We start from the raw sequence: 16,188 nt of genomic DNA, 5'->3' as shown, positions 1-16,188 counted from the left end.
GCTCACCTCTTGTTTGACTTGCACTTTACTCTGTGCCGGTCCAGTCTTGTGAAACTAGGCACAGTGCAGCGACCAATGAGCCCAACATATTCTAAAGGGAAACAATACTTTATTTGGTTTCAAGGCCTATTCTGATCTTGTCAACTTGCCTGTGAGTATCTATGCCCTACACAGGGATTGCTCAGGTTCATGGGTGCCTATTTGATCTCTATTCTGCCTTTTGCTGTATACTCTTGTGCCCCCATCCAGGGGCCTCCTTTGTGGGAAGCTGGAAGCACAGAACAATTCAAGCAAGAGAGATGATCTCAGAAGCACTCTCAGCAATATGTCTAAAAAACTCCAAATACACAGCAGTACGATCCACATATCTGAGGAGGAATAACAACGTGCAGTGTTTATCTGAGCATCACAGGGCATACTTAATTATCTAGCTGGCCTGTTTGTATTTGCACTGGCATTTTTCATCTAGGTTTTAATTAATCTAAGTTTTATGGATCAGGATTCCATGGAGCTGTTTGCACTTCAGGGCATTCCTTATATTCCCTAACCTCCATCCCTGCATCTTTAATCCAACCTTTGGTTAATCAGTATTACACAGCTCGGAGAACATTGCTTGTTTAGAATGCACACAGTTATACATGTTCTGCAGTACCCAAACAGGCCTAGACATGCCAGGGCAAGTTGTGCTGGCCTTATCTCTGCCCTTTTCTGATTCAGTCTGTTTAAACAAGGCTGGGAATGTTCTTCTAACATAATGTTTTCTATTTAAAGTACAGTAGCTCTATTATAGAATCTACTTTTTCCTTCAGTCAGTTGATTCATTTTGTTGTTCCTTTTGTGTGAATTATTAAATGGTTTTCCCGCAGTCAAATTCTGCTGTCATTTTCAAGGATAAGTCTATACTGACTTCAGTGGGAGCTGACCCTATGTAACTGATAATAGAAATTAGCTCTTGGTGTTTGTTTTCACTTGGTTTCAGATAGGAGTGATACCACCTGTATGCATGATTGTAAAATGCTTATAACAGATGAACAAGGCATTTGGGAGCCGGGGTTAATAAAGGAGAAAAATGTGTTATTGTTTGTATTTTTGCTTCTTTAGCATGTATTACCTCTTCCTGACCTCCCAGGGAACCAACAGATATACCCTTAAACAAGGAATCAGGACTTCTTACGCTTCTTAACACATGTGGCAGGACACATTGATTCTGCAAACACTAACTCACCCAAAGCCTACTGACCCTGGTGGAAGTCTTTCAATTGACTTCAACATGCTTTGTATCAGGCCGTTGAGCAGTACCACTGGTATCAATGGGACTACTCCATCTGTATAAAGTTCCTCATGTACTATAGGGTTTAGAAGACTGGGCTCTTGTCTGCAGCTGGGTGCTTTAGCAGAGCAGTAATTATAGAGTAGCTGTGACCATTAAATTCAGTGGGAATTTTGAACATGCAAGGAATACACAACTGAGCCCTGTGGTCAAAATTATCAAATTTCAGGCAGCCAAATTTCAGGCACCCAAACATAGCTGGAGGAACATATATAAAAGTGACCTGAACATGTGCAGCTCTTACTGACTTAAGTGGTCACTGACTGACTTTTCTCGGTGCCTATGCTTTAGGCACCCAACTTGAATGTTTGGCCTGAATTCTTAGGAAAATAACTCTTTCATGACCACCTTGCATACACCATATAGGGGCTGGCTAGATTTTTCGGCTTCTATCTGCACCTTCCCGATGCAGCTGTCAATCCTTTAACTACATTTGAAATAGTTTCCAAGATGTGCAAATCAAGCACTCAATCCCAAGACAACTTTACAATTCAATGTCTCTTCTGTGACAAGTCACTAATTTAGGGTTGGATGCAAAACTGACTGGAGTCAATGGGAGTCTTTCCATTGAGTTAATGGGCTTTGGGCCAGGTACTTACAATTTCCTCCAGCCACTGTTTTTGTATCTAACAGACAGAGTTATATATTAAGAATAAACGTGGAACACAGGCAACTTAACCACTGCGAAAGCTAAGGAAATTCACCTTACATGTTTCTTCATAAAACTCTCTGCCGCCCCAATAAAAGGTAAAACTTAAACTCTCTCCTCCAATGAAATTCTAAGAATGTCTCCCTCAAATAAGAAATCCCCAAGTAAATATGCTAGAATAAATATTAACAGAACTATAGTCTCCAAGGTAAAACACTTGGAATGGGTTTTGCACAAACACTTTTTCCCCCAGTTAGGTAATTGCTGCAATTTTCTTGTTAAAGGTGTAATGCTACAAACTGTCGACAATAACAACCCTACCTACTAAACTGTCAGCACCTCCTATTAACACACGGTGCTACAGTTTCTTCATAGGGCTGAAAATAACTATCTATGAGAAGGAAACTGAGAACTGACCTGTGGGTGGAAAGTATTCCGCCTTCTCATACTGCAGAGAAATCTTGCTGTGATGGAACAACTCCATCAGCCTTTTCCTTAACACAGCAACTGCTACTCAAGCATTTGCACTAAAGGGAAAGAGGTGCAGGCAGGCGGTTCAGACCAAAACATTAGATTTAGGGGTTTTTTAAACTTAATTATAGCAGGATCAGCACCCCAACTGGTAATATTTAAGTTCCATAAATTTCCAGTCGAACCCCCTTTTCAGTCAAACCATAATTTTCTCAAACTTTCATTTTAGGCCACTGTATTTGAGACTTGGTCATAGCCTGTAGGTAATATCATAGAATCATAGAATATCAGGGTTGGAAGGGATCTCAGGAGGTCATCTAGTCCAACCCGCTTTGAGTGTGTGCACTTCTGAAAGTTTGAGCCAAAATGTTTCAACAATGTTTTAATATAAAGAGAATGATAACCAACTCTGTTTGAACAGACCTCCATCGGAAACGACTGGGAGAAGAAAGCTGAATTTTGGCATGGAAATAGCTCTCACTGAGGAGAAATACATTTGGAGAATTTGGGTGATATTTTTTATTGATTTCACTGAGTTATGGCTCTTTGAAAACTCCTTGTAGAGATACACAGTGCATTTGCACAGAGGTTTTTTTACTAGTGTAGGCTGTGTTGCATAGTTTAGCTGCGTAATGAAGAGTATACTGATGGTTCAGTCTGTGCAGGCCTTAAAAGGTGAAAGAGTTTAGAAATGCCTGGTTTGTTAAATATGTGTAAGCAGAGATTTCACTCATTTAATAAAATCATCAGAAACAGCATGTCATGGATAGTGTAAAGCTGCTCCCTCTGCAATATGGCAGCACCCTGCTAAACAGAGTCTGATGATTATATGACTGTATAAACAAACACTCACTGTTGTAATGACTATTGTTTTGCCCCTGATAGTTACATGGCAAGTATTTGTAAACCAGTTAAAACTTCCGAAATAAATAAATAGTTGTTTTTTAAAGAAGAAGGGCTGCTGTGCACCAGGCAGGGCTAATGCCAAGTCCCAGAGAGGACAGAACATCGATTGAGATTGCTTTCTTTTACAAAACTCGGGAAATGACTTACGAAAACTAAGTTAAGTTTTATGTTAAGGTTTTATTATTAAGCAATCTGTTATCTCTGCCTGCCCCATTGTACATAACACAATAGTCTTCAACTATAACTACAGTTTAACATAGAGTTTTTCTACATGGGTGTAGCATCTTGTATGTTATAGTACTATGTCTATGCCATGCCAAGTCTATGAAAGTACACAGTATCCACACCTGCACCATGTATTAGGGCTAATTTACACCCTGGTATGCACATGAGGTTGTAAGACCCACCCCCCCCCAAATGCATGGCCATGTTACATGTGCCAGGATCTTGTTTCCAGAGCACAAGGGCTGCATAGCTACTGCTTCCCTCCCCCCACCCCACCCACAGGCAAGTGGTTAGGGTGGAGGTGGAAGGGGAAAGGGAATAGTATGCAGAGCCATTGCTCCTCCCCACCCCATGCAAGTGGAGCTAGCTGGGGCTGGGCACATGAAGAAAAGGAAGTAGTGCCCTTTGAAGAGATGCAGACCACTACCCCTTTGCCAGATGTGACCCTGTGCAACTTCAGCACCTCCTCTCTCAGTCACAATCCCTCAGGGGACTACTCGTAGGATGGTGCAGCTAATACACCACACACTACTAATGGCTGGGCCAAAGGCACACTATAGCACTGAATATGGCACAGGGATGGAGACTTTCATATGTCACCTTAGAGAGCTGGGTCCTATTCCCATTTCTACCAACTGTGACCTTGTACAGCCTCTCAATACCTTGCTTAAAAACTGGTAGGAAAGAGAGTTGCCTGCCTCCTAGGGAAAGGGTACTGAGACCTTGTTCAGTAGCAAGGGTTGTGAACTGCAGAGAAGTATTAACATGAGTTGGTAGAAGAGGCAAATCCAGGCTTTCCGGTCTCCTAGGCCAAAGAGTATTTTGAGTGAGCTTTTACCTGAGATGCAAGCAGGCATGCAGGGTTGCAACTCAAACCCTGCTAAATTGCAATAGTGTACATAAAACATAAAGTAAAAGAGACAACAATAATAATACAATTCTTGGACTAAATTTAAACTAACAAGTCTGTTTTCACTGTGCAAACTCTAAGAAATAAACAAATAGGCATCATGAATAGTCAAAAGTATGTTACATTCTTGAATGCATTCTGTTTTAATTATCAAAAATGTGATTAGAAAGAGCAATTGGGAATTTTTTTCTTTTTTTAATCATAGCAGCATCTCATTAAACCCAGAGCTGAAATGAAATATCTCAATGCATTGATTCTGTGCGCTAATCCCACTGCAGGACTATAATCTTTCTAACTGCTGGTTGCACTGGATTTCTAATTTACACGGTGACTGTGAGCTTTGGAGTCTGTCTCCAAAGGATGCTGAAAGATGTGGCTGTCTTACTTCTACCAACAGTAATTGGCTACCACTGCCATCATATACTAGGGCAATGAGGAAAAGGCTAAAGAATTCCAAGATCAACATTCATACTGGAGGAAAGGATGCAGATTTTATACTGACATTACTTTTTCCTAGAACAAACTTCCAGTGATTAATGAAGTGTCAGAAAAAAATATGACTGAAATATCCAAGGAAAAAAACACAGGGCAGTTATAAAATATGTGAAATACAAATAGAATACTCTGTCTGTCCTAGAGTCTGAGCTGGATTATACCTAGGGAAACAGGCCCAGATATTGTCCGGTCATTAAGTTCTTGTTCATCCAATATTTTTTCCGATAATTAATAGCTAATGCCTGTTTACCCCTTTTGAATTATTTCAACTCACAGGAAATTCTTGCTGGCTGAAGTGACACACACAGATGGGGTCAGAACTGTGCTCTCTGAGCTATGGGCTTCCTTTGCAGTCCTGTATTGGCCAGTCACATAGTGATCTGCATCTGGGTTATGCAGGACTTGGGGAATTCGAAAGACTAGATACTTTATTATTAATTATTATTATTATTATTCCTATCTACTAGATAGTTATTCATAATACCTAACTCTCTATAATGCTTTTCATTCATCAAAGCGCTTGACAAAGAAGGTATCATTAGCCTCATTTTATACATGGGGAAACTAAGGCACAGAGCAGGGAAATGACTTGTTTGAGGTCACCAGCAGGCCAGTGGCAGAGCTGGGAAGAAACCTCAGGTCTCAGTCCAGTGCTGTAGCATTTGAGCCTCTCTTTAGCCTTAAAGCTACCTTGGAATCTGCAGATTGTATTTAATTTCGCTTGCAATTTTACTTTCGTCTTCTTTCCAGCTCTGTAATTGTCCCATTACCATGAAGAATTTAGTGGGTTTTTATGAATGGGAAAAAAAATCCTGAAAGTGTTATGTTACCCATCAATAGGACTCTCTTGTGAAATGTGTGTCAGCATGGAGTGATCATTTTAAAAACTCTTCCATCCCCACTAAAAAGGAATAAAATAGGCCTGCATATTCATGATAGTAGAGAATGAAGAGTGCAGTAAGAGAAAGATCAGGTTAATCCAGATGGACATCAACTAGCCAATTCTTAAAATGACAAAGTTAAAACAAGAAATGCCAGAGATTTGGAAAGTCAGTATGGTCTAGCAACTTGGATACTGAATTAAGAGACAGAAGACTTGGGTGCTAGTCCTGGCTCTGTCACTGATCTGTCGTAGGACATTAGATGAGTCACTTCCTGTCTTGGTTTCCCCTTCACTCTCTGTCTAGCTTATCTACTTAGACTGTAAACTCTTTGGGGCTGGGACTGACTTTCCCAATATTCTGTGCCTAGCACAAGGGGCCTCCAGATCTTGGTTGGGCCTCTAGCTGTTACTGCAACACAAATAATAATAATAATTGGGGAGAAATCATCAATGCTTGCGAAAGAAAACCCCTTCTGCTATATCCTCTGACCACTGCAGTGCATGCTGGAGGAGTCTATATGCTCATTTAGGTCACTGTGAAACCATACAAGTATTACACATTTAAAAAAAAAATTCCCAGAATTTTTGTGGCTCCTTTTCTCCTTGATCCCCATGGTTACATTGTGTCTATGCTCAGTGTTTGCTCTTTGTCTGTGACAGACATTTCTCTCCTGGTATTTCATAGCATTCATCACTGAAATATGCTAATTAAAATCACAGCTCCTATATGTGCCCTTCTAATGGAAAATAATAAAGAAAAAAGCAACAGTCAAATTAATGAGCATCTTTAGTTTGTAAAGTGTTTTTAATAGTTATCATGAAGGAAAAGTAATACTACTTCTGCAAGGCCCTCAGATGGGAGGTGCTATGAAATGCCACGACAAGACTGACAAAGAAAGGGAAAAGGTTGGTTTATTAACCACTTTTACAGATGGGGAACTGAAGCTAAGAGAGATTAAATGACTTGCCTAAAGTCACACATGAGGTCTGGGACAGAGCCCAGATCCCTTAAGTCTCATTCCAGTGCCTTAACCACAAGACAATCCTTCCTCTCAATTCTTCCCTTTATTCTGTAACACAGATACTGAATGGTGCATGGATTACAAAACCAATTTGGGGCCTGATTGTGCCTCCCATATATATTGGAGAGCAGTAGAGACTCTCGGTGCCTGGAACTGCCCACAGCTCTGAAAAGGATGGGGGAAGCTATCTAATTGGGACCTGCAGCAAGCTCTCCTGTTGTCTATATGTGGGAAGAATGCATGGCAGGCCAGGGGGAGAGGATGAGGTTGAAGGCGGAATGAATGTTGTAAAAGCAACAGTGCTGTCCAGTTTGAGACAAATAGCAATTTAGATGCCTGCTACCTGTGGGGACTGCACCTGGAACTGTACTATCTTTCCCACAGAGCTCTCTCTACTCAAGGCCACATTGACTTAAAGGGAGGCTCTGGAGGCTGCATAGGCACGGAAGCCATAGCACATGGCTCTAATAACGGGGAAGAGGAGCGTTCATTGTTAAACACCTAATTGGTCTGAGTATGCTCTGGCATGTCAATATCACCTTCCACAGGTTTAGCAAATACACTGGGTCAAACCCTGTGCTGATTGATGTTCTGTGCAATGCACTGGCTTAACTTGGGCTTTTTAAAAGTGTTAAATCAGCACAGAATTTGGCCCATTCCACTGAGTCTGGGTTTCATGTCTCTATGCACCCAGAGCATTGGTCTACAAATGAGCAGTGACAAGTTTGCTGAATCCGCTCCAGAATAAGCAAAGTCAATTTGGTCTTAAAAGCCCTGCAGCACGAGTAAGGGCACTTTCTCTGAACATAGACAAGCAGGCAGCTCTCTAATATCTACCAAAAGCAGGCCAGGGGAAGAGGTTTCCTGTGATATTGTTCAAGCGTCGTAGACAGCAGGCTCATTGAGTAATGTGCTTTTTTTTTTTTCCTTCTGTACAATATATATAAAACTGAAAATTGCACTCTGGAAATGTCCTGCATGTCCAAAATTAACAAGCTGCTGGCTCAGTTAAAGCTCCTGGAGCCAGAGTAGCTGCAAAAATATATTTGCATACATCTTGGAACTGGCAGTTTTTTCCATATTCCCTCCAGTTATCCTCTGAACCCCAGGAAGCCAGGCTTCACTCTTCAGTAGTTGTTCCCTTAACTCAGAATGGGAGCAATTAACTGGTACCGTTCATGAAGAAAAGTAGATCCCTTCTGCAGAATAGATTGTCTCAAGGAATACATGGTGGAAAGCACTGGTACATTTTGGTTCTATTTAATCAAAGAGGATCTCCTTCCAGATCATGCTGAAAAGTTGAAATCTCCGTATTTTTCTTGAAACACAATATTCTGAAAATATTTCAGTGTTATTGTTTCTCCTTTTATATTAATGATATTTTGCTATAATTTAGAATAGAGTAGAATAACTTTAAAGTTTAAATGTTTTGACTTTTATATTATATTATGACAATATAATATAAATAAAAATGATAAAGTAGAAATAAAACATTTTGTTAATTTCTCATTAAAAAAATGCAACAAAACTGATACACTTCCACAAAATTTTCAATTTTGTCAAATCAGCATTTTCCAGTGGAAAACTGTTCCACTGGAACATTTTCAACCAACTCTATCATTAATATTCATGTAGTAGTCGTGACAAAGTTCCTCCTCTACCTTGGTGGGTCTTGTGCTTATTGGAGGATTTGCTCACCTCGGAGATTCATGGCAGCCCTCAGTTTGGCCATTTTTGTGAACCCACAGTCCAGGTCAACTCCTCCTGACCAGGAGTTGGGAAGTTTGGGGGGATGGAGGGATAGGGGGAACCTGAGCCCACCCTCTACTCCGGGTTCCAGCCCAGGGCCCTGTGGATTGCAGCTGTCTACTGTGGCTCCTGTAACAACTGCGTGACAGCAACAAATCCCTGGGCTACTTCCCCATGGCCTCCTCCCAACACCTTCTTTATTCTCACCAGAGGACCTTCCTCCTGATGTCTGATAATGATTGTACTTCTCAGTCTTCCAGCACTATGCCTTCTCACTCTCAGCTCCTAGTGCCTCTTGCTCCCAACTCCTCACATGCGCACCACAAACTGAAGTGAGCTCCTTTTTAAACCCAGGTGCCCTGATTAGCCTGCCTTAATTGATTCTAGCAGCTTCTTGATTGGCTGCAGGTGTTCTAATCAGCCTGTCGGCCTCAATTGTTTCCAGAAAGTTCCTGATTGTTCTGGAACCTTCCCTGTTACCTTACTAGGGAAAACGGACCTACTTAACCTGGGGCTAATATATCTGCCTAGCAATATGTCTGGCCGGGGCAAAGGCGGTAAAGGACTCGGAAAGGGAGGTGCTAAGCGCCATCGGAAAGCACTTTGTGATAACATTCAAGGTATTACTAAACCGGCTATTCATCGTTTGGCTCGTCGTGGTGGTGTCAAGCGTGTTTCTGGGTTGATCTATGAAGAGACCCGTGGCGTGCTCAAAGTTTTTCTCGAAAACGTGATCCATGATGCTGTTACTTACACCGAGCATGCGAAGCGGAAGTCTGTGACAGCCATGGACGTGGTTTATGCTTTAAAACGCCAGGGTCGCACTCTGTACGGATTCGGGGGCTAAGCCTTTCTTTTGACTTAAGTTTAATCACTCTCCTGTAGCCCGCCCACTTCCCGGATCCCAATAGGATCACTCTCCTGTAGCTATCTGGCCCAACCCTGTCATATAGTATTAATATGAGACTACATTCAGCTACCACAACCTGAAACATCATGTAGTCTAAGCCAGTGGTTCTCAACCAGGGGTCCGTGAGCAGATTTCAGGGAGTCCACCAAGCAGAGCCAGTGTTAGACTTGCTGAGGTCCAGGGCAGAAAGCCAAAGTCCCACTGCATGTGGGGTGAAGTGTGGGGCCCTGAGCCCCACCACCATGGGCTGAAGCTGAAGCCTGAGTAACTTAGCTTCACAGTGCCCCCTGTGGCATGGGGTTCTCGGCAACTGCCCTTAACACCAGCCATGGCTTTTAGATCCAGAAAACCAGTTACTGTGGCACAGGTGGGCCATGGAGTTTTTACAGCATGTTTGGGGGGCCTCAGAAAGAAAAAGGCTGAGAATCCCTGGCCAAAGCCACTGAAGCTGGTGGAATTCTCCAGGCTAACAAACTGCTTCAAATAATCTCCACTGCTATACTGGAGAAAAATTCTCTATGAGGAAAATATTATATTTACATGTTAGGCACGGAGAGACAGCAGCTCTCCAATGAAGACTAAGTGAAAAACTGATTTCTACTATAAGTTGTCAAGTACTGGACCAAATTAATCCCTGGTGTAATTCCATTGACTTTAACGGAATGTTACCAGGGATGAATTTGAGCCATTGTGTTTTAAGGGTGACATCACTTATAATTATAGCACTTTCCTGTGACATGAATAATCATCGTAAAGATCCTCAACGCAGGCCCTTGAATACTCTCATTTGTGATTCTGATCTGGGATTTTTGTTTATGGGCCATTATGGAATACATACATCCCAATTTGTTTCTTACTTGCACAGGTTCGTGCTACTGTAGCTACTGATTTCAGTGGAGTTACTGCTGACTTACACCAGCGTAAGTGAGAGGAGAATTAGGTCCATTTAGTTTAAAGGGGCTGTGAGCTCTTTTTGGCTCATTTGGAAAGCACAGAACTACTACCAAATATTTCATGGTCCTTTCTAATTTCTCACTCGTTGTTCAGTCTAGCAGCTTTGTTAATCATTGCTGATACTGCGGCAGTGTCTACTTCTATGGCACTAGCCAGCAATGCACCCAACAGATGTACTGTGATTTTGTCTCTTATCAGCCTTCATTTCAGAAAGATGCTCAAGCCCAAATGCGATTCAATTAATCACTTTATGGAGAAATTGGATGCAAATACGATTGATCCCTTAAATGGTTCTGGGAAAAGCCTTCTGCAGTTTTCCCGCCAGCAGGGAAACATGGCTGAGGCCTAGCAGAGGACAGAACAGTAGTGTCCTGGCTGGAACCCTGGAAATTTGTGTTCATTATACTGTCTGCATCTAAAGCCTCAGAGGAGAGTTACTATATAACTACTGGATTTTAGAGCTTTTACCAGTTGGCCCATCTCCCCTCTGCCCCCACCTCCATCTATTCTGTAGCAACCATTACAAAAACATACATACAAAGGGCCAAATTCTGCTCTCAGTCACACCACTGTAAATCTGAAGTAACTCCTGATTTCAGTGGCAGATTTACACTGTTATAACTGAGAGCAGAAGTTACCCTAAAAGCCCTGATCTCCATTTGGCACAGGTTGCTGAATTCGGAGTTTGATAATATGAGACTAATCGTGTATGCAGGGTAACCTAAAAACAAGGGAAGAGTCAACTGAACCCACAATCATCATGGGTTTGGATCTTCCTCTTTGGCGTCCGCATGTGCTAAATGTCTCATAACTCAGCAATGCAGTTTCCAGAACTGCCAGAGAATAAAGGAATACAGTTTTACTCCAGCCTTCCATTAGTCATACGAAGGACAGAACAGGGCAGAATTATAAAGATCCATGCAAATCAATCTCAGTAATATCATCAGCCTGGTCTTAGAGACCTGGGTGACGTGCTGGCCGCACTGAAATCAACGGGAAAACTCCCAGTGAGTTCAGTGGGAATACATCAGCCTAGATCTTGCGGCTGAGTGAGGAAGTTTTGGTTTTCAATCTCTGTTCTGCTACTTACTCACAGAGTGGCCTTATGAATGACACGTATTCTTTCTACATCTCCTTTCCTCCGGTGGTAAAACTTGAGTGGTATATCTTACTAACCTACTAGACAGAGTGCTGGGAAGGCTAATTAGTTGGTGTTTGCACAGTGCCTTGAAAATAACCCCTATACTAATAAATTCCTAGTACTAATCTATTACCATGTAACTGTATTAATGTGTAATTTCATTTAGGCATGGTATACTTTACAGAAGCATGTAGGAGAGAAATGGTGTTAGTTTCACAGCAGGCCAGACACAATCATAAGGGCAATTAGCATTAAATGATAGGACATAAGGCAGGGTCACTATATGCAAGAGTGACTGCAAGGAGCACAGCAGCATTTATCCAGCACAATAGATGAGGCAAGCTGTGATTCCGTGGAATGGAAGTGAAGTGAAGAAGTGCTATGGGATACCCAGAGCACGGAATCTTTAGTGCACTATGAATGGCAGCCCAGTCCTATCTAGAGCATGGTATGTGATCTGGTGTTGTCAGAGTACAATGCAATATGGGCCTGATCCAGCTCTCGTTACAAGCAGTGGAAATAAATCCATTGACTTTAATGAGAATTAGATTGAGCCCTCTGTGAGATAGCATCAGTTACTACAACAGGAAGTTTACATACATCAGCATTGTCTTTATCACAGGGAACAGAAACGAGAGAGGGGGGATCATGCATAGATGATGCAATATATGCAGGGATCATTTAATTAAGGGATAATGCAAGGAACATGCAATGAATATCTAAAGATCGCGTACTTGTGCATTTCATAGATGATTCCTGCATGCTGCATATACATCACTTTTGCTGGCACGGGAGGGAGTATACAGTTAGGACTAGCTCTTAAATCCAGCATCTCCTGTAGCATGTAGCTGATACAGGTTTAGTGCCGAACAACTACTTTAACAAAATAATGTCAACTTGCTTTTCCTAATGGCATCAAATTAACGTTGTGTTTGATTAAAAAAAAATATGGGAGGAAAATGTAATCTGGAGTACTTTTAACCAATCACATTAGTTCATTACATGTCATTTCATGCCTTTGTGCACCACTGCTCCTGGCTACGGTGCCTTCTGTTTATCTGCATTTATTTCAAAAACTTTAAAGGTCACTCCTAGCAGCCTGGAGTGGGATTTACAAAAGCACTCAGCACTAGCCAAACTCCACTCCTGCTGAAGTCAGTGGTCAAACTTCCACTGATGTCAACAGAGCAGCATTAGGCCAAAGCTAAAGCCATCTGAAAATCCCACTCTTAGTGCTTTCCCCTTTGAAAGCAATTTAGAAACACATCACCTTTTTTTCAGGAGAACTGAGCACCTTGAATGGGAGCTGTAAATGCTCAGCGCCTCTGAAAGTCAGGCCAGGAAGGGTATGTCTACACTGCATCTAGGAGCAAGTTTCCCAGTTTGGGTCTACAGACTTGTGCTAGCAGGACTCACACTGGCATGCTACAAGCAGACATTGCAGCTTGGGCAGGAGTCCAGGCTCTGACACCTGGAGAGAGGAGGGGGCTTTGGAGCCCAAACTCCAGCCTGAGCTGCAATGTCAAAGCACTATCTACAGGTATCTTCAGGGCCCCGTTAACCCAAGTCTATGAACCCAGGCTGCGAAGTTCACTCCCAGACGCAATGTAGACATACCCTTAAGGGGTTAGAAGGTGCCTAATCCTGGGCAGGCCCACAAGCTGGGGTGGTGCAGAAATGCTGCAAACAACCACCCCTTCCCCACCCTGCCAACTACAATCAAAGCTTTCTGCCAGTGGCAGAGAGGGGAAAGGGAAGGGCTAGTGTGAATCCTAGGGAGTGCAAAGAATGCAGCAGGGATTTCTCTGCCCTAGCCCCCATGTGCTATCCAACGCATTGTGCCTATCTCTAGCATCTCCTGCTAAATCGGTGTATCTCTGCCCCTCTCTCCCATCATGGGCTGGAGCTAAGAGCCACAATGCGGCTCTAATTAAATTTCACAACTTTCCCATCTAGGAAGGCTGAGACAGAGATATGAAGTGATTTATGGGAGGCCATAGAGAGAAACAATGTCTCCACATGGGGATTAAAACTCAGGTGATCCTGGCACATAGCTCCATGCTCAGACCACTAGGTGATATCTCTCTCTATACCGAATATAACAGAATGTGCCTTCAGTTAAAGAACCAACTTCCTAATTAGGTTCTTAGAGCTGCATGAGAGGAGGCAATCCAATTATTTAAGCATAGCAGCCGGTTCTAGACTTATGCACCATGTATGACTGCACAAAACATCCCCTCACACTCTTCTTCTTATCCTAAATCAATGGCCAACTAGCTGCTTTGGGGGAAAAATGACCCTGCCCAGGTAATTCCCAAGTGTTCTGGGAAAGGTTGCATGAGTGGCTGGCACCAATGGGCACCCTTGGAAAGAGCTCCTGAATGTCTGGAAATTCAGAATGGAAACAAGCCCAATCATTCTGAACTTTTAATGTTGCCTATCTACAGGAAAATATTAACAATAGCAGAATCAAAACCCTGCCACCGTGCAGTGGCCTTTCTCTGTTGGAAGCTCCAACACAGGTGCATGGGAGCCCACATAGGGACTAAGCAAGAGATAGCAAAGGCGGGTATATGAAAGGAGATTCAGTGATGGAAGAGTTGGCTACATCTCCAGCAGGATAAATATAACCAGGAGCAAAAGGAGCACTGCCATGGCATGTCAATGTGGGCATCAAAGGAAGCTGTGGAAAAGAGTTTCAGAAAGTGGAACATTTTCCAAATGAGTCAACATCAGCTTGTCCAATACTATATTTTGCACAGTCAAATGCTGTAGTTAGTAGATTTTCCAAGAATTAGTGGAAGAGGACAACACTGCACAATTGGACAAACTGAGACTTTGATGAGATTGTTTCTACAGTCTGTCTTTAAGAGCAATTTACTTGGATTAGTAATACAGTGTCTGTTTATGAGTAGAAACCACAATAATTAATCCAGTCTTTAGTTACTGTTTAGGGCAGTGGTTCTCAAACTGGGGGCCATGACCCTTCAGGGGGGTCATGAGGTTATAATGTGAGGGTCGCGAGCTGTCAGCCTCCACCCCAAGCCCTGCTTTGCCTCTAGCATTTATAGTAGCATTAAATATTTTAAAAGTGTTTTTAATTCATAAGGGGGATCTCTCTCAGAGGCTTGCTGTGTGAAAGGGGTCACCAATACAAAAGTTTGAGAACCACTGGTTTAGGTTACTGGGCCAACTTTGTTTTTTTTCCATGGCATTCCTCAGATGTTGAAAGAACTCCGCATCAACATGCATGGTGACACCACCTCATTCTCCTTAAGACTCATCTCTTGCATGAATGCTACCATTGAGCAATGACTATACAAGTGGCGAGCTGAAACTTCTGCTTCTTATTATTTCACCTTCTTGTTTTATTGTTATTTCAGCCTTCCAACCACTCTGAACAAAGTTTGCCACTTTCACCCACCTGCTGTAACTTGTCATAAACCTGGACTGTGAGCTTTCTGGGGCCTGGACTTTGTTACTTGTTTGTACAGCAGGTAGTACAATGGGCCCTGATCCCTTAATTGGGATCCCTAGTTGCTACTGAAATACAAATAATAACCATAAGAATTAAGTAAAGGGCTATTAAAAAATTCAATACTAACTCTGACCTATGTGATCTACACAGAGGGATCTCCTTGTTTCCCATATTGCTTATTTTGTATAACCACATTTATAGCTTAACTAAGGTAGTTTTCTTAATATCCAGGGATGCATGCAAATTATCCATCAGATTTTCATTTGCAGGAGACAGAGCAGCAATTGTAAGCAGTGCCCATGGTAGTGGGATGATATAGAGATCCAGTGCCCCAACAGAAGCTACTGAAGGCAGCAGTTCTTTCACTCCATGGGTATATGAATAAAAAGACTTTTTGCACCATTTCCTTAGCACCAATATAGCTCCACAGGGGCTCGTAACAGTGGAAACATAACCCGCTGGTCAATGTGTGTTTCACATCCCCCTCTGTGCATGGGATGTGAGTGTGTTGTAGCCTCTACCTACTAAGCCTGAAATGTTAACTCAGGCTGTAGACAAGAACAACTGCATCTGATCTACCCAATGCTTACCCATGTCTTTTTAAATATGACCCTCATTCAGATTTTGAAATACACCAGGGAAAAAGTGCAGACAGCTACTAGGAGTGCTGCACAGAAACTAAGAAGCAGCAGAGTCCAACTCCCACCAGCACATGCCAATATTGGTTATAACAAAAACCAGATAGATCTCAGATACTTTGGGTATACACACAGAGAGAAGGTGTATCTACATGACCTAGCCTTCATGGCCTATGTAGAGAGGTGAACAGTAGCCTCTGAGTACAGTGTGGTGGGCCAGATATCTAAATGTGCATCCATCTCTCAGTGGCATCTGGCTGGACAAATACCTGCTTTAGGTGGCTAGGTAGTGACTTGAGCACCCAAGTGCAGACCTTAGCTATCCATGTTTGAAAATTGGGCTCTGCGCCTGGCAAGACAGGAAGGATGGTCTTGTGGCTAAGGCACAAGCTTTGGCCTCAGGAGCACTGGGAGAGATGTACCACCG

The 16,188-nt window shown here is 42.5% G+C and overlaps 2 protein-coding genes across 4 annotated transcripts in view; one reads left to right on the top strand and one right to left on the bottom strand.

Annotated features, from left to right (window-relative positions):
* The window catches only part of FAM53B (family with sequence similarity 53 member B), a 128,273-nt gene that overhangs the window by 16,745 nt on the left and 95,340 nt on the right, over positions 1 to 16,188 (bottom strand). The window lies entirely within an intron of this gene.
* LOC140915370 (histone H4-like) lies at positions 9,128 to 9,487 on the top strand. Its single transcript, XM_073354959.1, has one exon. It carries the CDS (start codon positions 9,176 to 9,178, stop codon positions 9,485 to 9,487), a length of 312 nt encoding a protein of 103 aa, XP_073211060.1. The 5' UTR covers positions 9,128 to 9,175.

This window comes from Lepidochelys kempii, chromosome 7 (genome assembly GCF_965140285.1).
Source record: "Lepidochelys kempii isolate rLepKem1 chromosome 7, rLepKem1.hap1, whole genome shotgun sequence".
NCBI lineage: Eukaryota > Metazoa > Chordata > Testudines > Cheloniidae > Lepidochelys > Lepidochelys kempii.
This window is presented reverse-complemented; position numbering and strand designations above follow the sequence as displayed.